This window comes from Aspergillus terreus, genomic scaffold, assembly GCF_000149615.1.
Source record: "Aspergillus terreus NIH2624 scaffold_5 genomic scaffold, whole genome shotgun sequence".
Taxonomy (NCBI): Eukaryota; Fungi; Ascomycota; class Eurotiomycetes; order Eurotiales; family Aspergillaceae; genus Aspergillus; species Aspergillus terreus.
The window spans coordinates 1,195,779-1,217,579 of NT_165928.1; the positions used below are offsets into that span (position 1 = coordinate 1,195,779).

A 21,801-nucleotide genomic window follows, 5' to 3' on the forward strand; every position below is an offset into this window, starting at 1 on the left:
AACCCTTGGGCGCCTCGGCGTTGGCGGACTGACCTCGTGGGGTACCCGTGATTCTCAGATCTCTTTCCATCACTGTTGTGTTGAATTTGGACGTTAGCGACTGGCAATAGCTACATCGAAGAGGGTGTTCGGGCGATTGTCCGATCGGTCACATACTTTGCTGTAAGAGGGTTAGCCAAATTGCCCAGTTTGACGGAGTACGTCGTCAAGAAACTCACTCTATCCCACAGATCCCGGTTCCAACGCGCCTTCTTTCCGTCGTTGGAGAAGTACTTGACGGCAGTGAGACCAGCACCAGTCACACCGAACATCTGCATTATCAGACGGTCGTCAGTGAGGGAAATCGATTGGCGAAAGAGGAGAAGGGAGTCGCACGGTGATCATGATCCCGTAAGGGAGCAGAGCCTCGAAAGGAACACCCATCTTGAGCAATTGATTGCGTGAAACGGGAGAGAGACGAAGTGGAGGGAGAAAGTCGGGCGTGAAGACGGAGGAGATGCGGTCGACGATTCTCTGGTGGCCGCGGGAATCCGTCGTCGAGGTCTGGAGGCTGACCCAAAACAGTTTAGCGGGGTCGGGGGGTTCCAGCCGGCTGACTCAGCGGCGGCCGTCTATCAACCTCGCGGGTAGGAGAAGGGGCAAGAGGCCGCTGCCGGCTGCTCTCGACGCTCAATAGTCCTTCGCACGGCGTCTCCGCTTCTCATCGACGCGTTGGATCTCGTTCTGACTAGTCTGTCCGACCCGCTGGTCTGTGCTGTACGGCTTCCATTGCCTTATTCTACGCGTTGATTGCCATTCTCGTCTTAAATAGCACCTTTCGAGCTTCCCCAGCTGGTGGGTTTTCCCCTTTCTTTTCCCGCTGGCTTGCCTTGCGCCCCGGATCGCTAACGGTCATCTGCCAGCTACAGTGCCGTCCGATTGCGCGGTCGTCGTTGGATCATCTGCCGCCGCGGACCTTTGTTCTGTGTCCCCGATGCCCGTTACATGCGGCGCCAGATGATCGTCTACCTTAGCGGGGGAGCCTGAATAGTCTCAACTGCCCGGCCACCTTTTCTCACGTCGACCCCGAACTCCTCGAGGCGATCGATAGTTTCTCAAACTGGCGACTTCAGTGACCTATACCATGCCGGCAACCGTGCCGCCGGCCAACGACGATACAGAGATGAGACCCCCCGCGGATGCGGTTGACAGTGATCAGGATGCGGAAGGCGAGGAAGAAACCGACCTCTACCAGATGGATCAGCAGCTCCAGGATGCGGTGCACCGGGCATACTCCGGGGAAGTGGCCGAAGAAGCTGCCAACGCCGCCAACGCCGCTGACGACGAGGATCTGGACGCCGAGGGGGAACCCGATATTGACCTAGACCTGACTGGGGAAAATGTGGACGCCCAGCCTGTCGGTGCTGTTAAAGTGCCGGATGACGGGCCAACCGTTGATAACGAAGATGCAGATGGTGACCCGGCGTTTGAGCACCACAGCGATAGCGAACAAGAGGCGTCAGGGTCCTCATCCAGCAGTCAGGAGTCGGATGAGGAATGGGAAGGGGAAAGCAACGACCGCGAAGATGCAGAGGGCGATAACAACACTGTCCGTGGTAACTGCATGTGAGTGTCTCATCTTGTTTATGAGTGTTTCTTTAAACTTTCTTTTTGTGCTTATCTGGATCGAGCTCACTTGATTTCATTGTTACAAAATGCTGACACTGTCAAACGTAGTTTCTGTGGCCAAGATGAAGACAATGATCCAAGCGAAGAGTTTGAAGAGTATCTGACATGTGCGGTCTGCGGCGATCACTGTATGTTACCGCCCCATCAAACAATGGTTTTGTAAAGTCTCGTTATGCTGACTCCACAACCAAACAGCGCACCGACAATGTGCTCGCGAGCAGAATGCACTCAACGAAGCCGAAGGTATGTGCTAATTCTGAATCCATTCCAGACCTTCAACTGATTTCTATCCAGAGGCAACCCCGTGGAGATGTCCCACTTGCGTGAGGGAGAAGCTCGAGCCCAGCCCGGCAGGCACCAGCTCCTCGCAACGGAAATCGCTTCCAAAAAACATGCAGAAGGAACTTCTTCCCGCACACACGGGAGATGAGAATTCAGGGTTTCATTCTATTTTCAACACGATAAACCCTGTGGACGATCTTCTACACAGTTCACGATCCCTACGAAAGAGGAAAACTCTATCGGCAGACATACAGGAACAGACTCCAGTGCTTCGCAAACGGCAGAGACAGACTCCTTTGCGCTCTGAACGAAGTGGTTCGAGGGATCAGCTAGGTGATTCGACAGACCCTCTGTCGCCTGTCCGGACTCGTTCTCGTCGCACCCGCGGAGGAGGTGAGAAGGAAAGCTGCCGGGTAGTGCTGAAACAATTTGGAAGACTGGTGCTGGCTTTTCAGCTCAACGAGACCAAGATGACCAAGATCCTTAATTCGCGTGCTCGACCATTACAAACCCGGAATAACAAAAAGACCCTCAAAGCACCAACCCCCGTGATTCGCGACGGCCCTGCTCATTTTGCACCTATCACACCCGCAACCTACATGTCTCCCTTTTACTCCTTCCATGACCGCGAGACCGACGAATCCAAATCGAAGCCTTATGGTGGAATTTTATCCGAAGCTGATGCCGACACCTCCAAGACCCTGCCGACGCATGCCGATCGGGAGAAATTCGAGATAGCCCGGCAGAAGGCCGAGGAAGAATGGCAAAGGCGGGTCATGGAGGCCGAAAGCGGCGGAGAGCCCGTCCAGCATGCTTCCCAGAAGGTCTCCGGCCCGCCGTCCCGAATCAAGTACATCAACTTTGGTGGCTACGAAATCGAGACATGGTATGCGGCGCCATATCCCGAAGAGTATAGTCGCAATCGCGTGCTATACATCTGTGAATTCTGCCTGAAGTACATGAACTCAGACTATGTGGCATGGCGACATAAGCTCAAGTGCCCTGCAAAACACCCCCCAGGAGATGAAATTTACCGCGATGGCTCGATTTCAATCTTCGAGGTTGATGGGCGCAAAAACCCTGTATACTGTCAGAATTTGTGCTTGCTTGCAAAGCTCTTTCTGGGCTCCAAGACTCTCTACTATGACGTCGAGCCGTTTCTCTTCTACGTTATGACCGAGTTCGACGACCTTGGCTGTCACTTTGTTGGATATTTCAGCAAAGAGAAGCGACCAAGCTCCGCGAACAATGTCTCCTGCATTCTCACTCTGCCGATTCACCAACGAAAAGGCTACGGAAACCTCCTCATCGACTTCTCCTATCTGCTCACACGCATCGAAGGGAAGACTGGCTCCCCAGAGAAGCCCCTTTCGGATATGGGGTTGGTTTCTTACCGAAATTACTGGAGGCTCATCCTGTCATATCAGCTACGCAACCAGAAAACGCCGGTCAGTATTGCGGATCTCTCGGACCGAACCGGTATGACAGCGGACGACATCGTATCTGGCCTTGAAGCCTTGCGCGCCCTTGTTCGTGATCCAGTGACAAAGACTTACGCGTTACGTCTTGACTACAAATACTTCGAAGAGTGCATACAGAGTTGGGAAAGCAAGGGCTATGTGACGCTGAACCCCGATGCCTTAGTCTGGACCCCGTATATTATGGGTCGCAGCAACCAGTCGCAGTTCGACAGAGCGCCGCTTCATACTGTCGCCCCGCGTGAGGGTATGGAGGAGGAGGAGGAAGATGAGGACGTGAAAGAGTCCAGTAACGAAGAGGATTTGCAGGATATTGGTGCACTGAAGGCGAATGGCCATGCTCGTCCCACGGTCAATGGTAGCGGTAACGCTGATTCGGATGGGATTCCCCATGAGCCTGCTGGGCCTCCTTCGACGGACCTCCTTACCCATGCGCATGGCCTCCGTCATCAGCACGAGTCCACAGGGACTACTGAACAGAACCCTACAACCGATGTTCCTGCCTGGCGATTTGAAATTTGGCCGCCTGTTCAAGCACCTGTTTTCAGACGAAAACCAGGACGACCTTTTGGCAGCAAATCATCGCACAACAAAGGCATCTCGATCACCCCAACGACTGCACGAACCAGTGGTCGCAATACCCCAAGACGATCTTCCACGTTAGCGTCCGCCACACCGACGGCCAATCCACCAAGCGTACGGCGTGGCCGCAGTGCGATGTCAACAGACTCGCCGGCCATGGAGCCTACGAGCGTGCAGAGCAATGGTATCGACGTGGAACAGATTCGCCCGCTAGATGACACGGGGTCCTCTGCAGGCCAGCAAACCGAGAGCGCGAAACCGGAAACCTCTGAAGGCCAAGATGATGTGGAAGGCGAGACGGCTCTGGGGACTCCTAACGGCACTCGCCAGACCCCCGTCGGTGGCAACGAAATGACGGAGGCTCCTGTCACGGAACAACTTACGCCGTCAAAAGAGAATGGTGCAGAGAGTGCAGCCAAGTTTAAGTCCATGACGCAGAAATCTCTCGTGGAGAAGGTACATTTCATTGTTCCTGCAGACGATCATGATGTCTCACATCGCGAGAACGGGGTCGGGGAGAACTCTGTCGGCGTAAATGGAACTGACGCCGATGGAGATGTAGTGATGGGGTCTTGAGGTCTTACTGGGAGCCAGAAATAGAGAAGTATGGAGGGAGCAGGCATCCTTGCTGCTTTTGTCGGCGTTACGCGTTTTCTTTCTGCGGGACCTTTTCATCGCATGGGATAAATCAGTTTTGATTGCTCTATCTTTGATTCGACATCTCGTTTTTCATGTTACAATCAAGCAAGGAGTGGGCGAGGAATCTTGGAGTTATGGCTGTTGTTAACAAGCTGATCTGCTTTGTTGGTCTTTTCTATATCCCTTGAACCCTTCGTGGTGTAGTTTCTGTCGATGCGATCTTGGGTTCAACGAGGAGCTCCTCGGGCTTTTCTCTTTCATGTCATTTGACTGTGTAATCCAGGTAGTGCTCTATAATGTGATGGACATGAACAATGATCGATATTTGCCTTGCACGATTAATGACATAATAATCTTCTAGTATAAGGGATGACGGCGGGGATACTGGCTATCCATGGTAGGCCTAGGGCTTGGATAAACTTCCCTTGTTGGCATCACATGTTGAAGAGTTACAGGTAAATGCTTAAAGATGGAGGGTGAGTGCATTTGCACGAAGTTAGGTCTCAATCTCCCACGTGATGACGCAGGATTAAGTTGAGATGGGTCGACCTAGCCCTAATGTGTCGATTTTCCCTCCCCCGATGATGATGCATGCATGCATGCATGGGTGCATGCTCTGGCTGGTCCAGTCGTGGGTACGTAGTTTAGTGCCTCCTTGCATGAGGACGATCTATCGATAACGGGCGTGTGGATCTGGTGCGAGGAGAGGACGTCGACTGTCGATGTATCATTTCTGACTACGGACGTGGATGGGTCCTCTCATAAACGCTGGGGGGCCTTGACTGGGATGTTATGCGCGGCGGCGATCGGGCTTCCCTTTTCTACTTTCATCTGTTGTTCTTGTCGGACTCATAAGGGAGACGGACCATGAGGAGAGAATCGACTCGGACTTCAGCGCATGCGATACATACGCATCACTATAAAAATGTTGACACCGTTGATTGTGAGTGCAGAACGCAGCCTCAACCTCTAACCGTCCCTGTGGCTTGTCACATACGCGGTTTGTCCACCGGACGCAGAGTCCTTCCTGGATGCATCGCACGGGAGGCGTTGGTATGCATCGGGATCTCATGCAGGCAAGGATAAAAGGAAAGAGTGGCGCACGGAAAAGCGCGGCAACAGACGAGATAGGCGGTGCAGATGGGCAGATGCATCTACGCGGAGCATGCATCTGCGGCTGCTGGTTAGATAGGAGGGAGGTGTAATAAGTTCCCTTGGGCGATGATGGTAGTGAGCATCATGCGGCTTGGATCCCTGGTACTGGGACGGTACTACTGCACGGGGTATTTTTAGACGAGTTGGGGTATATGTAGATAGGAGTACCAGTAGAGTACCGAGGAGACGATCAGAACATAATAGAAAGATGAAAATATAGTAAACAGAATTTTCTGGTCCATGTGGAAGGCAACAATACTCCGTAATAATGGCGGTGAAGAGCCCACCGTAGAAGTAACCCCTTTTGAAGGGTCCGCCGTTGGTCCATCGCGATAGATCAACCGATTGGGAGTCTCCGCCGTTCACCATGGCCGGCCCGGTTAGTTTGATACGAGGCATTACTAGGAGTACTAGTACTCCATACTCCGGAGTATGTATGTTTGGTGTTCAAGAGATATGATCTGTCAGGCACATTTCCCGTATTTGTTGTATTACTTTTCTCAGGGGGTGTTACTATATCGAGCATGGACAGGGGATGTTCGATGACGAGATGTCACCCTCATGATCGTCATGGGATGTGATTGTTGAGGTCTGATGATGAGCTCGAAATGACAGCGGGATCGACAGAGGCCGATGGCCCCCTAATCCTTGGTGCTGGAAAAGACCATGGAACGCAGGCTGCCACAGACACGGAACCCCGTCCCCAGGTCCCAAATAAGCATAATCGTAGCGTAGAATAAGCGCCTGTGAAAGTCTGGTTCGCCATGGAGATAGCCGCTGTCATCGGATCCAGGAAAACCAAGTGGACGCTTCTTGTTTCCCGGATTTGCACGACGCGGACCGGACTGCAAGGTTCGCCGAACACCTCATCGTGCATCTCGTTAAGAGACAAGACGGGTGGGAAATTGTGGAAATTTTCGAAGGGGAAAACAATCCTCACATCCACAGTAAGAAAAAAAAAAAAAAAAAAGAAAAAAAGAAAACCCCAATCCACTACTGACACCGTCGGTTTTTCCCCTTCTTCACGCCACAATGTCGGGAATTTTTCATCATCTCCACCTGCCTAACCTACCTTAGTCTGGGATAGGTAGTGACATTGTTACCTTCATTTCTTTACGAAATCCCCATCCATACGGAGTACCTGTACACGTCCCACTGCAGTAAGCCTGTTGGCCCGGAATAATAGCGCCCACTCCTGCACTGGTGGCGGGTTTGGTATGTTTCTGGTATTGGTCGACCCCAGTGGGTTTCCGGTATCGTATACAAGGAGACATTTAGCTTTGTCTGTTGATCAGCGCTTCACCAGGCAGTTTAAGCCCTTCCGTAACTGGGTGCACTCCGTGCCGACTGCACTGCGAAAACGTGGCATTTTACTGGTTTTCCGGTCATGGTGTAGCAGGATTCTCGACGCGCGACACTCACGGTAACATCCGGACGGATTCTTGCGGACAGACAGGACAGGCCGCGGCATGAAGAATCATTGTGACCAGAGGTTGCGAGAGGCCATTGTCATGGTCCATCCTAGACCCGTCCGGACGGGCCCTTTGTCGCATCTGTCTTTTCTCCGCCGCCTCCGAGGAGGTAGTTAGTTATACTGCAAGCTCTTTATTAAGGGCTTGTGCGAAGGACTCGGTTATAGACCAGCGGCGTTCCCCTCCATCTCTGGTCGCCGTTCACCTCTTCGAATGATTCCTCCCTCTCCCACGGTTGAAACCGGCGTGGTCTGCATGTTTTCTGACCGGACTGATCGCCGTCTCCATTACCCTTACAAATCCCGTCGTTGGTCGGTGGCTCCCTTGCATGGTCATCACCCATATCTCGCTGGTTCTTTGTCGGTCGCTCCTGTTGGCGCGGAGGGACACGACGGCGCGTCATCTTTTCCCTTTTTCTTCCCGTGCTGGGGAACTGACTTGCCTCACCCCGATTCACATGAAGAAGTTGCTGGATCCCACCCTGCGAGCCCACTGGGGAATCATCCACTACAATGGCTGTTGTGGAATGGCTCTGATAATGTTATTGTGGGCTTCCTTCGCAGAAGGATGCGGCTAGGTGCAGATTGCCTACTCCGTACGAACATCCAGGATGTGTATACGTTGGGCGCTGCAGCCCTCAACCGCCAAACATGGACAAGGGATGATCTGTGAGATGAGGTGGATGAGGGAGAAAAAGGAAAGAGGAAGCGTAATTCTCAGCGGCGCTTTCGCACGGCGGCGTGGTCCAGGGATCCTCGAACGAAGCACGGGAGACCGCGTAGTCCACCCAGATGGCCCAACCCTCCTTCAGTAGGGTTAGCTGTCCATTTTTGAACCCTGTCGAGGCCAGTGAGAAGGAACCATTCATCACCCTTGACGATCTCCTTCCCAGGGCCCGACTCGTGCATACCAACCGCGCCACAACCCACCCTGTCAGTCGATTGATCCGATCCTCAAGAGGCCACCGTCGCGAAGGGATTGTTTCCCTTGTCGGTCCAATTAACCCCCGCAGAACAACGATCTGAAAAGACCGTGTGGAGTACGCAGCCTCAGCGACCTGCATCTCACCTCTCTGGCCAGTCGATGTGATCTGTCCACCGAACTAGATCCTGGGACAATGCAGCTAATAAAAAAAGAAAAATAAATAGGCGATTCCGTCAGACCTTGTCACCACGACCGCACTTCACGTTGAAATAGAGCCCGACTACCCACGCACGACGGTTTCCGGGAACCTGCTGCGCGACAGAGGTGCACGCCGAAAATTTCTTCTCCTCTTTCCCACGTAATGCGATCCTCTGGGATCTCATTTCCCTCTCAACCTGATTCCTGTTGTGAAGCTCGAGCATTGTGCGCGAACATCGTGGGACGTACGTCTGGGGCCCGGCACTTGCGCATTAAAGGACGGACAGTTCATCGTCGCACGAATCCAGGATAAGGGCGTCGGGGGAATATCCGACCATCGAAAGGAGAGGCGCCGACTCGATCTGATCTGAGATTCATTCGCAGAGGGCGAGGGAGCAAGACCACACCGGCGACGTCTATCTTGTGACACAGCCCACGTTATCCCACCTCCCCAACTTCATCAGTTCGTGGTATTTGGGGCACCACAGTCTGACCAGACGGTCAAGACCATTTCGCACGCCCCCCGCCGTCAAAGTCGGACGCCAGATTTCATCGAGGTAAATTTCTTGGACGACGGAATCCATTGCGGGGGAGAAAGGAGTTTATTAACGATCCTCCAGAGCTCAACGGCGCTGGAGTGGGACCTTGGAGCCCTGGTTTCTCGCGCTCACCGTCGTCAGCCTCCCTTGGGATCGCTCTGGTTGGAACTGGTTGGAACACGGAACCAAGGCTTGGATGACATAAAGAGGGTCTCTGGCAGATACAGGTAGGTACGGGGGATCTGATATCGGGAGAAATCGATCCACTGATGCCTGTCCCATGGTGAGGCTGATACTGATGGTGATGGGTCAGGAGAACGTCGAGCAAGAACAAAGGAACGGCGAGGGAACGAGTCAACAGAGGATCTACGAATGAGGGTCGTGCCCTCGGGAGGAACCACTATCAACAAAGGGACGATCAAAAGCCGGTGGCTCAAGTAAGTCCATGCACGAGAAAGGGGACTAAGGCAGGGCAGATGCCGACGGACTAGCTGCCGATGGAGTCGAGGAGGTCTGGTCTCTGACTGAAGTGGACAGACGAACGCACTGCGCGCCCTATTCTACGGGGACAACGGGAAGGACCCTGCGTCGTGGTGGCTCCCCAATACGGGTCTAATCACCTGCATAGCCGGCACCATCTCCGCGTGCACGACGCCAAAACCGTTGCGAACGAGGGGAAGTTTGCATACGAATGGTGTGGCTTGACCATCAAACGCGGAGGATTTTCTGATTAGCTCGATCCTTCGTCCAGCGAATCGGCCTAGACACGGTCAATCGGACAACAGACTTGGAGCCTTGCGCAGGTGGCCGAAGTTGAATCTCAATTTTTGATTGTCAGGCTTCCACTTCCATATTTTTTCTTTTCATTTCTTTTTCTTAACTTTTTTTTTTTCTTACACCCGTTATTTTGCCAATGTGCGCATCATCTCTACGCCGCCACGGTTCCTGTCGGATCGTCAGTACTGATACACCCTTAGCCCGACCTTCAACCGTGGTCGACCTCAGGTTGGAAACGACCACTTGACGGGCGAAAAGTGGCCGGCGCAGAGTCTGGCTATGGTACAGCTCCACCGGTAGGCACGTCTGCTGGTGGTTCAACTCTGGTTCAGCTCTGTGGTGCTGTCTTGAAATATTTCCTGCCAGAAACCTTCTCGACCCTAAAGCTTTTTCCGATTAGTATTATTCATTACTGGAAGGCTCTTAATTTTTTCTTACTGTGCGTCAGAGGTCGGTCACAGAGTTCACGCTCATCAGAGGCAAGAGGCAAGAAAAGTTGACCCATCATTCAGCTACCATCTTAACGTTGGGCTGAGCTGTATTCCGCCACCGAGAGAGGGAGGAAGTACTTGAGGTGAATGAATTTTTTTTTCTACATTTTTTATTTTATTTTCTTTCTTTTTATTTTTTTATTTTATCTTACTTTCCTTGTCCGGTTTCTTCTATTTTTGTTAATTTGGTGAAATTTGCCCTTTGATCGTGAGATTCTTGCTCTGAGTACACTTATTGGATGAACCAGAATTGACGGTCGGAACAGTGCAATTAACCACGACGTTGAAATCTTTTTCTTTTTTTTTTTTTTCGCCAGTCGGGAAACACCAGACAAGCGCATTGGAATTTCCCTCCGAGTTTCGTCTCTATAAATTTTCTCCGGCTGAATTTCGCATCTGGTTACATTGAGGAAAAACCAGAAATAAAAAAAAAGAGGCAGAAAAAAAGATCGTTGTTCAGCCGGTTAAGGTTTGTCTGGAACCGTGCTCGGCTCTGCGCTGTTGCCGCTTGCATTCTGACGACACCATCCCAATCCAGCCTTTACCACTTTCCACTCCGCAGGCGCCGTTTTCGTAACTGCCACTCCATCTGTCGCGCGCGCGCTTCCAATTCCAGTCGCTTGACTCGTGCACGCTACTACTACTACTACTACTCCTACTACTACTCCTCTCGATCGTGCACGACCGTCTCTTCTGGATCGTCCATTTCCACTGGCGTCTCCACCGAGCTAGCTTCTTGAACTTGAACGTCGTAAAGGACGCAGACAACGGGAGAGCTCCCTCTTCTCTGGTCTGGTCAGGTCTCGTTTCGTTCGCGCCTTGGTTGACTCTGCGTCGCCCTACGACACTGTTACGACTGCATTGCTCTGCTCTCCCTCCCTCACTGGGCGGACAGCCGGCCGCCTGACTAAACGACCTGATCATACCGTCGTGTCCCATCTTTAACATAGCATCTCATTAACCCAAACCCACCCCAAATTTATCCCCTCTCATATCCGCAGCCCACACCCCACTACGTATCATTCCTTACCTCCAACATCCTGTCCTCTCTTCTGTGAACCACAGCTCCCTTCGTCTCGGACCCGTGGCTTCTCACCTGTTCCGTCCTGCTGTAAAACCACCCATTCTCGCTCTTCTCTCCCCCCCATTCTCTTTGGTTTGATCCTCTTCTTCTCCCCTGAAGGATCCCGCTGGTTTTCAGACGTGGTTCACCGCGACGCTTCTTCTACGGTTCTCCCCTCTCCCGTTTCCTGACCTTCTCTTTGGCTATCTTTGTCTGGAAACTGGTGTCTCCGGTCATCTAGCCTTGATGAGTGCGTCGACGTTTTCGGACGCCTCTCTAGCTCGCGATCCTCAGAGGTGCGTTGAGATAGCTTCATCCCTCCCCCTCCAACTAGCTCTCTAACTGGTCTCCCCCTCTCAGCAATCCCGGCTTTCCCACTGACAATGTTATCCCCCAGTTCGGAATTTGACTTGATCATCCGCCAGCAGCCCACTCGGGCGCGCGTGGCTGGTGGGAAGGAGAAAGGTGCGTTGGTTCCCTTCCGGCTGACTGTTGTGACCGCTGGGAACCGGTGCGTCCCGCGGACCCGAACCCCTACTGACGGTTTGGCGGCCGAGCTCGCCTTGCAGAACGCAAGCCGGTCGATCCCCCACCGATTGTGCAAATCCGAGTGAAAGAGGATGGCACCTATTTGGCCTCGTAGGTTGACCCCGTTGGCATCCGACGATTTTTTTTCTCCCGCGCGCGGAAGACCCGGTGGCTGACCGCCGTCGGTAGACACTACCTCCAGAGTCCCTACTACTTCATGTGCTGCAGCTTGTACGATGCCACAGAGGACACTCCAGTGCCTGTGCCTCCGTCCACAGCTTTGACGGGGACGCTCGTTTCGTCACTTCATCGGTTGAAAGATGTGGATAACACCGGTAAGCTTGGTTTGGGAGCCTCTTCACGTTTGATCCAGAGTGGTTGGGCTGATTCCATGGGTTTAGACGGGGGCTTCTTCGTATTTGGAGATCTGTCCGTGAAGATTGAAGGCGACTTTCGGCTGAAATTCACTCTCTTCGAGATGCGAAAGTAAGTGCCCTATCGTTTCCCAACGCGCAAAGCGAATCGAGCGGTATTTTCGCCGTTGAAAACGCGGTCACTAACTTGGCTGCGCTCAGAGAAATGGTGTACTATTTGAAATCCATCATCTCAGAGCGTTTCACCGGTAAGAAGCCTTGAAATCCTGTGTTCGACCTGAGGAGACGGTGCTGATCCGATCAAAGTATCGCCCCCGAAGAGTTTCCCTGGAATGGCGGAGTCGACGTTCCTGTCACGATCCTTTGCAGACCAGGGTGTAAAGCTTAGGATTCGAAAAGAGCCTAGAACGTTGATGTGAGCTTGGAGACCCCCTTGCACAGCAACACAACTGACTCTCTGTGCCAGAAAACGTCAAGTCCCGCGGCCAGAAGACTACCCTCAACCACTTCCCCCCCGTTCTCCTGACCGAACATCCATGCAGATGCCCGGCAGTGCCTTTGGTGGCTATCCAGCAGCGGGTCGAGACTACGGTTACTACAGTAATCCTGTGAAGCGTCAACGCACATCGATGGACTTTGGCCCCAGAGGCGTGTACGATGCAGATGGTCGCATGCGTCAAGTAGAGGCTTACCCTCAGGCTGCGGCCATGTATTCGAATCCACCTGGGGCGTATCAGACTCCCATGGTGCCCGGTTACCCCACGGGCCACGCAGGAGTACCAGATTATTCGGTTCGTCTATCACCTGGGCAAATGTTGGGTTCCGAAGAGCCTGAGTCTGGCGAAGAAGACATGACCCAAAGTACTCAGGCTTTGGAATCCCCTTGGGGATGAATCTGGCTGACTTTATGTAGCTTTCCTATGGAATGTCTGCGCAGGTGCCGCAAATGCAAGATCCGGGTGCACATGGTCGATCTAGTCAACAGGCGACAATGCAGCCCTTCGGAATGGCCAACGCCCCCGGGACACCTGTATGTATTGACTCCCACGTCTCCGACTAAAAGCTAACGACCATAAATTTCTGGGACAGACAGCAGACGCGACAGGAGCGATGATGCAACAGAGCTATCCACGAGGGCAGTACCAAACGGGGTCTACCATTCTGCCTCCTCTGCAACGAAGTCGCAATATAACTCAGGGAAGCAATGGTACCCCAACCAGGGGGTATTATGACCAGTCTTCGCAGGCGGCGACACCTATCCTTCCTTCGCAACCCATTGGCACGAACGAAGCGGAACGGTATGGCTTAGCACCTGGCCAGACCGCTTATGAACACCCCGGTTCAGCGGATGGAACTCCTCGGTGATACTTCCAGACCTGCCTAGCCTGGTCTGGGCATTCGTGTTTTTCTTTTGATTATTACTTTGCTACGTTTTCTGTTTTCCTTTTGTTCGGTTCTGGGAATGTGACGGATTATGCGGGATCTTCGGTTTGGGTTCGGTATAGACTGGGTGTTTTATGGGCTCAGAATGGGTGGCTCTGGGGTATACACTGGCGCCTCGGGGCATAAAAAGGGTAACCGTCTTAGCGGGGCTTGAGTGCTGTTTATCCTTTTTCTCTTTTCTATGCGTTTGTTTTTCGCGGGGATGTCCTGTTCACCCTAGTGACCCGGATATCTCTTTTATGAACTTCCCCTGTACATATGCCGTCGGACTGACGACTTTGTCCCCCTGATTTCAAAATATCACCACTTTATTAATAATTGGAGAAACGCCGTGTCAGCAGAAGGAAAACGAGTGATGTTGTTGGGGTGTTTGGATGTTGGAGAGGCGGTTGCTTTGGTTCTTGCCCTAGAGGCCTAAGGCCAGCCCTGTTTCTCTTGTTTCCTGTCTCCCCTCGATCTGTTTCTCTCTTCTCTACCTCCTTCGCCTTTCTCTCCAGTTCCACCACGCTCATAAAGCCATTCATTTTCCGCTCCACACCGGTATCAAACCCTACAGTATGGCATCAGACGGGGAGATCACACCTGAACATCCGCCTGGTCTCCTCGAACCTACCAGTCTGGAGGTGCGAGGGGCATGGGATGGTGTGCCAGGTCATCCAGCCAAGATCAAAATCTCAGTTGAGGTGAACTGTTCGCCCTTCCAGGCAGAATGACTCTTCTCTGACCGATCACAGGTCCAATGTCTACCAAACGCAGTAGTTCAGATCCTTGACGCGCAGTCCTCCTCTATTCGGGTCCATAAAATCTTCAAAACACCTCTCGTCCATGTACACGGTCAGGACAGTCAGTCAAGCGACCCTGACAGTCCTTTGTTTGCTTTCTTGAATCTGGCTTCCGATGCTAGTGTAGAGAGTGAGCAGGTCCCCTCGACATCCACTACTGAAGTCGAATCTGAACCTGGGACGCTCGCCCCGTCCGACGAGCGCCATCTCACTATTCTTGAATCTGACTTAATGGCTCCGCCCTCCTTGGGACCGATCGAGCCCCTCGTGCCGTCTGTTCCAGCTACAGACATCCCGTCTACGCCGCGCGTGGATACAGACCTGGAGTCACGGAACTTGGGAAAAAGGAATGCCAGGACTGCTTGTCTTACGGATTCGGAGGACGAGAAGGGAACCTCAGGAAGGAGTCGGCCTGGTGCGCGGGATGCACCAACATCCCTACCAAAAACCAGAAGAACTGCAGCTTCTGCTTCTCCGAAGAAGTCGACCAAGTATGCGCCGCTGAAGACTCAGCATACCAGAGGTTCCTCCGTTCCTGGAATAAGTGACCTGGAAGAACGTCTCACTAGCGGCTTCAGGAGTATAATCACTGACGTTTGTGGGGAGTCCGTGGACTCTCTATTTGGCGCTGCGTCGAGAGCAATAAAAGGCGAAAGCACAAGTGAAATGGAGAATTTAAGAGATAGGCAAAGACAGCCGACGAAAACGAACAGCTTTATCCCGGTTCTCAAGCGCCTGAATACGGATCTTGGACGTCAAACAATGCAGTCTCCAGCACCCACAGTGTTAGAAGACATGTCTGACTCAGGCCCCATGGAGGAAATTCGTTCCCAGGATAACCCGCGGCTCTTGCGCAGAACCGGTCAATCTTCGCCTACCCGCGTTTTCGTGGAACCAATCGTCCAGAGCGCAAGAGGACTGCTCTACCTGGAATGTCCAGAAGATGTTCTTCAGGCAGCATACAAAATTGTTATCCTAGCAAATATATCCATGTTTGATGAGGACCAGCGAATCGGCCGTCCACTGCACCCGCCTGGATGGTACACCTTGATTGTCCCAGGACTGCCGAAACTGAAAGATGATCAGAACGGATACTTTCTCTTCTTGATCTCCCCAGGTCAGGTAATTGAGTTTTCTACCGCCAGTCTAAACAGATACAATATGGTAGAAAACTGTTTCTTTGCGGAATTTGCCAACCCGGAATCTTTTGAAGTGACCATGTGTGTCCATGCTCAGGAATGTTACGGCCCTCTCAAAGACTTCACTGTGGATCAGGATATTAGAGCCACCCTGATGCCTACGCGCAGAAGTGATGAGCAGATTTCACGTCTTCGAGTGAGGTATCACGCGGTATGCTCGTTGAGGTTTAGCAACATTTACGTCGCCGCCGAGAGATGTCGCTTTTTCCTCAAGGTAGAAGGTGGCCCAGAAAGCTTTTCGCAGTGCACTCTTGAGGCCATCGATGAAGGTCTGCAGGTGATAGAGCTGTCTGCCGACATGTCCAGAACCACAGAAAGTGTTTCTCGGATCCAGATCATTTGCTCCTCGAGAGAGTTTGACGAATTCTGTCTGATGTGGGAAGTTGCCATTCCAAAAGAACAACAAGCGTATTGGCTTCCCTCGATATACCCGGACTTGTCCAGCGTCTGTTTAGAGCGGTCCAAACTTCGGCATGCGTTTACCAGACTGGACTCTGACTCAGTCGTGGAACCGTCTTCTGAACAGGAAGTCGACGTGGAGTCATCTGGTTCGAGGGAGACATACAATGAAGGTTACGCTGAAGACCCGATATCAGCCGATAAGGGTCTTTCTCAAAGATTCGCCGAGGTGATGAGAATGATGGAGGAGTTGGAATTTCAGGAGACTGAGAGGCGACCTCTAAGAGTGGATCGAGTGGTTTTTCTCCTGATTGTGGGATTCAGTCTCATACTATCCAGTTTGTTCTCCCCGGTCGTCATCACAGGCCCAGGTGTGCAGCTCAATGACATGGGAGTTGGTAACTACACTGGCGAAGGTCTAGTTGCACATGGTCATGAGTCCGGTAGTGATGGGAACGTCACTCTGTCTCCTGTATGTGTCTGTCCTCACTATGGAAGTCTGCATATGCTACGCGAGAACGAGCGTACAGAAAATGACGCCGATCCTATACAAGATTCGATGGAAGATGCCCAGCCAATGCTGGATGAACCTGACGAAGGTACCAAGAATGGAGACACGGAGCGTACGGGAGATATGCATGCCGCGCCCCTGAGCCTGAGAGATCGTATTGATTATTTCCTTGGCTGGAAAGGGCCTAATGTGCGTTGACAGTTGCGAGATCTCAGTTGCCCTTCATAAGCGAATGCTTTCTTTCTCATAGGACAGTCTTCCTGTGTCAGTGTATCTACTTGATTGATTGATGTGTATGTAATGAGTCAATACAAGTCTTTGTCTTGATGGTACCAATAGACACGCTATGCAATTCCAAATGTCAAACGCCACTCTATTGCTCTATCACCTCCATCACCGCATCAACAGCCCACCTCAACAACTCCACCATCGGTTTGTTGCCCTGCCCCGGCGCAACCATCACCCCAGCATCCGTCCGCACGTTAACCCCCTGTCCCACGCGCTGCACCCAATCCCGCGGATCACCCCCCGCCCCGTCTTCCGGCAGCAACAACCACGCATGATCCTGCACGTACCGCGGCCACACAATATCATCCACATACCCAGGCGGATCGACCCAGAAATTCTGCGGCGGCCGCTCATCCTCGCCCTGCAAATCCACCGCCCCATCTACCCCCTCCTCAGCCCTCTCCACAGGCTCCGCCGGCGGCGCCGGCGCAGGCCCACTAGTCACATAACCGGTGCGACTCTCCCTCCGCGCCTTGACAAGGTCATACGGCGCGGGAAGAAACAGTCTTACATCGATCTGGTCGTGCACCGCGCGCAGCACATGCGTCTGGTCTTTGGTCCCGGGCGGCGGGGCGTACAGCAGAAACCCCTCCAGAAAGGCGACGGTCGACGGCTCCGTCGCTGGTCGTCGCGCCAGCCGCGCGGACACTTCGGCCCGCAGCTGGGCCAGCACGTCGGCCGGCACGCCGGCGTCCGAGGCCTCGTTGAGGTCCTGGATGGATTTGAGGCGCGGGGGCAGCGCGCCGTGCGTGCGCACGTAGCGCAGCGCGGACGCGAGCAGGGGCACGTCTATCGCGGCGATGGTGTCCCAGTCTTGGATTGTTTTGCCGGTTGCGGTGGTTGTGTAGGGGATTCTGGGGGGGTTAGTTTCGGGGGCTGGAGGGAAGGTAGGGAGGGAGGGTAGGGGCATACTTGTCGTCGGGAAAGTAAAAGTCGTCTTCGTGGATGATGAAGGTGGTTAGGTGCGGAGAGTCGAGTTGCGAGAAGATGCCTTGGAGCAGGCGGGCGAGGGTGGTTTTGCCGCTGGATGAGGGGCCGGAGATGCCGATTATCTTGGTTGTGGGGGGCATCTCTTACGACTTGGGGGTGGGTTTGTTTGTGTCTACTCCGTATGCTGCGTCTCGTATGATATCACCGGAGACCGAGATGCAGTGATCTAGATAAGCTCCGGCCCGCCACGTGACCCTTCGATCGATTGCCGTTTTCGGATTATCTGATCGAACCATACGCGAACATGTGCCTGCATTGTCGTGAACTAGGTGGTATCCTCGCTAAACTCAAAGTACATGTACAAATTGCTACCCAAATATCGATACGGTCTTCTTTGGCTTGGGTCCCCGTTCCGTGTCCAGTACGGGAGTAGAGTCGCCGGAGCTCATCGCCGGAGACAGAAATCCAACAGGAACAGTCGGCCTTACACGCTTGGGGGCTACGGTATCGGAGGCTTCCGGGGTGCTCGAATCAGTGTCGATAACCACCGCGCGCTTGCGCTTAGGGGTTAATGTCGAACTTGCAGTCGGATTGGTCGGCTGGTCGTAAAAGTCATCCGCAAGGGCAAGTTTATGTCGGTCGAAGAATCCAGGCGGGTTGCGCAGATACGCCACTTTGACCGACGCCGACGCCTCGTCCTCTGCTATAGGCAGGAACCGTTCGGCCTGGATGATCGAACTCATCGTCTGATCGTCTAGGAGGTCTTTCTCTGCGCGCTGGATCTCCATGTCAGACATTGCTTTCCGGCGTGTCAGCATCTTGTCCTCCAGTGTATCCTTCAGAACGAGCGTCTCGACGAACACTGGTCGTCGCTGTCCAATCCGGTGTGCTCGCTTGATGGCCTGGCTTTCCACGTTGGGCTGCCAGATGGGATTGACGATAAACACACGCGACGCATTGGCGATGTGGAGGCCGTGGGAGGCCTGCCGGAGATCCATGAGCAGGACGCGGACGTCCTCCGATTCCCGAAAGAGCTTCAGATACGCCGTTCGGAGTGCAGGTTTCAGTGTATTAGCGTATATACGGAAGTCGATGCCCAGAAGCTCGAGGCCCTCTGCGATCCAGTACGCCGAGTTATTGTTGTCATAGAATATGATGATCTTCTCCTCCTTGTGCAGCTGGTCCACTTGGTCGAGCAGATACGTCAGCTTCGCTGATGCCGTGGCAACGAGCTTTGTTTGAGCTAGCGGAGACTCCTGAGGCAGCGTCTTGAAGAGGTTTTTCTTGAACGTTTTGGACGCCTTTTTTGGCGATTTGGTGGTGGCTTGTTTATCGGGAGTGCTTTTCTTGGCCGGGTCCAGCTCGGCGACTTCAGCGAGCTCGCGACGCACCTTGATCCCAGCCCCTGCAAGACCTTCCGCAGGATTAGCTAAGGTGAGGTGGCTTGTAACAAATTTTTGCGCCTGATGGGCTTGGCTGATTCCCAGTAGGATAGTAGAAGTATCCGACGAGTTGTCCAACGCCCATAAGCTCCGAGCGTGGGAAGGGAAATTTTCAACGAATACCCCCAGTTCGTGGAGATTCTTGAAAGCATTCCAGCTGCCACAGTTGAGTGCAATCCGCGCTATTCTTATCCCCTCGGTCAGCATCGCGATATCATCTTCACTCATCCTATGCCTATTGTTGTCCAAATATTTGGTGGCATTGTCAACTGTTCCCGGAAGGTCGCCCTCTGAACCAGCCCACCAAAAGCCAGCCTGGCGCAGATTGCTTATCAATTGACTCAAGTGCGTTCGATTTCGAGCATGAAACATATAGTCCTGGTCCTTTCGCTCTGATGTGATCACGTTGACCGCCAGAGCAAAGATGAATAGATTGAGGTTCAGCCTGTCATAAAAGGTGGGTTCCAGACGTACAACGGTGTTATGTAGTCGCGGCAGGGGGATCTCATTGTGTATAGTCTCCATGCGATGACGGACGACCATGCTTTGGAGTGTGGCGCGGAGCGAAGGCGCCTTGCGTCGTTTTCCATCTTCTCCGACAGGTTTCATGTATGTCGTCCAATTCGCTGGATCATCAGCGCGGGAGTTCGACCATGGCTTCAGATCCAAGAATTCTATGACAATGTGACGAAGCTTGTCAAGATCCTTGAGCTCGCTTTCAAGGGCGTGTCCTGTTTTCCGCCTCCCATGGAGCACAGCCACGGTGGCTTCCGACAGATCTGTCTCACTCATGTGAGTCTCTCGTGATGCCAAACTGACCTCAACTCCGTACAAGCCGCTGGATGGCGTTCCAGACACAATCCATCGACGCTCTACGTGAAGCTGGTTCAAGACATGCACCATATTAGTCTTTTGCCCGTGACCTGCGACATTGTGACCTTCATCGACAATAATCCGAAGCCAGTGGATCTTCGTCAGTTTGGATTCGACGGGTCTGATTGAATGGCGCCGATTGTTCACAACTTCGCCCGCTTCCTTCTCAAAGCGGATCCGCGAGAATAGAACAATATCGTACTCCAATAGCGCTTCAGGTTCCGGCGTCACATCAGATGATGTCCGTAATGTGAGAACTTTCAGCCCTTCAGTATGACTTTGAATCTCATGCTCCCAGTGATTCATAAGATTGGGCGGGACAATGATTAAAGTTCCATGTCCAAGAAGACGCCGTTGAGGCGGCGGCCGAGGATACGCAACACCACTTCGGCCACCATGTCTGGCTGGCGGAGGTGGTATAGTATACGACCCACGATGTTCTTCACATGCCTTGACGCAGCCGTCATAGCATTCCCCGAAGCTTTTCAGGGTATCGAAGTGACGCTTCCACGGCAGCGAAAGCCGTCCAGCGGCGGTGGCTGCCATTGTCATCAGACTTGCAGTTTTGTCGCGAACCGGATTCTCCATTTGTTGATACTCCAACGGTATTTCCGGGAAGTGACCGCGTGTTGCCAGGATCACAGCCAAACAGATGAGCGTCTTTCCACAACCCATGGTCTCGGCAAGGATGCCTCCACGCGCTTCCGAGTACAGCTTCTTCTCACAAACAATGCGAGCTTCCTCTTTGTCATAGTAATACTCCCTTCCAGTCGGCGAGATCCGCTTCTGCAATCGAGGGTCCAGCATCGGTGCGGGTTGCACTTCACGCTGGATCATTGTCGCTGCAGAACGTCGCTGGTATGGGTACAACGGCGTCTTGAGTCCTGGAACCCCGGAATCGCCTTCTGTCCCAGCTGCAAGTATGTCTTGCATCGCGCTCCTACCGTGGGGGTCCTGTATCGAATCTGCCCGAGGCGACGGGTCGTCCAGGGTATTGAATATGTACCACAGAGATTCATCTTCTTTGTCTCTCTCCGAGTCGATAGTCTCTCTCTCCGAAGAAGGGGACACGCCCGCCCATGCTTCAGAAGACCGGTCGATCTTGGCCATCACCAACTTCAGGGCGCGTCGCAAGGCAGAGCTCGATCTCGGGATAATTTTGCGTCCTACATCGTCGGGTAATACATACACACGGACGAAGCTCCACCTGGGGTCTCTAGAATATGGATATACACTGGTCCATATCCAACGGTGCTTTTCCAGATTGGCGACTTCCGCATGGGGAAAGCCATCCGGTGCTTCTGGTGTAGAATTCAGTATGTCAAGTTGTTCGGCGAAATGTGTACGATCCTTTCTCTTCAATACGCCAACAGGAATATACACATCCAAATTCTGGATGAACCCGTACGTTTCGGCGCCGGGTGTATGCAAGGGTGTAAGTGGGGTTGTCTTTGGCTCGGAAGCTGATATGGCTGAGCCAGAGGTGACAGGAGTAGATACATGTGCATCCGTAGCTCTCTCAGAAGACTGACTGGCAATGTTGTACCGAGTCGGCGAAGCAATGCGAGCCTCCACGGTCGTGTTGCAGAGCGTCTATCAGATGGAGAGGTAAGTACATGCCAACCCAGGGGACGACGCGCAAATAGGCATCAACAGGACATGGGAGCGCGATTAATATTGAGAGCTGACCTCTGTGTGAATAGGCCTGTGCAAGGCGACCTGCACAGGCACAGGCTGACGCCCATCTTCGGGGGAAGCCATCGC

General features: G+C 53.0%; 4 protein-coding genes across 4 annotated transcripts; 3 read left to right on the forward strand and 1 right to left on the reverse strand.

Annotated features, from left to right (window-relative positions):
• Window positions 1-1,123: 1,123 nt before the first annotated feature.
• Window positions 1,124-4,586, forward strand: ATEG_03983 (putative histone acetyltransferase; the record flags this gene model as incomplete). Its single annotated transcript, XM_001213161.1, has 4 exons — window positions 1,124-1,605; window positions 1,717-1,796; window positions 1,864-1,911; window positions 1,963-4,586. The coding sequence occupies 4 exons, from the start codon at window positions 1,124-1,126 to the stop codon at window positions 4,584-4,586; spliced, it is 3,234 nt and encodes a 1,077-aa protein (XP_001213161.1).
• A 6,928-nt stretch (window positions 4,587-11,514) lies between these two features.
• Window positions 11,515-13,535, forward strand: vosA (the record flags this gene model as incomplete). Its single annotated transcript, XM_001213162.1, has 9 exons — window positions 11,515-11,564; window positions 11,666-11,733; window positions 11,838-11,907; window positions 12,025-12,282; window positions 12,372-12,418; window positions 12,477-12,585; window positions 12,637-12,961; window positions 13,084-13,200; window positions 13,260-13,535. The coding sequence occupies 9 exons, from the start codon at window positions 11,515-11,517 to the stop codon at window positions 13,533-13,535; spliced, it is 1,320 nt and encodes a 439-aa protein (XP_001213162.1).
• Window positions 13,536-14,170: 635 nt separating this feature from the next.
• Window positions 14,171-16,702, forward strand: ATEG_03985 (uncharacterized protein; the record flags this gene model as incomplete). Its single annotated transcript, XM_001213163.1, has 2 exons — window positions 14,171-14,236; window positions 14,348-16,702. The coding sequence occupies 2 exons, from the start codon at window positions 14,171-14,173 to the stop codon at window positions 16,700-16,702; spliced, it is 2,421 nt and encodes an 806-aa protein (XP_001213163.1).
• A 482-nt stretch (window positions 16,703-17,184) lies between these two features.
• On the reverse strand, window positions 17,185-21,798 carry ATEG_03986 (uncharacterized protein; the record flags this gene model as incomplete). The annotated part of the gene is made up of 5 exons (XM_001213164.1): window positions 17,185-17,229; window positions 17,304-17,646; window positions 17,705-17,844; window positions 18,211-21,630; window positions 21,727-21,798. 5 exons carry the CDS (start codon window positions 21,796-21,798, stop codon window positions 17,185-17,187), a joined length of 4,020 nt encoding a protein of 1,339 aa, XP_001213164.1.
• Between the last annotated feature and the right edge of the window lie 3 nt (window positions 21,799-21,801).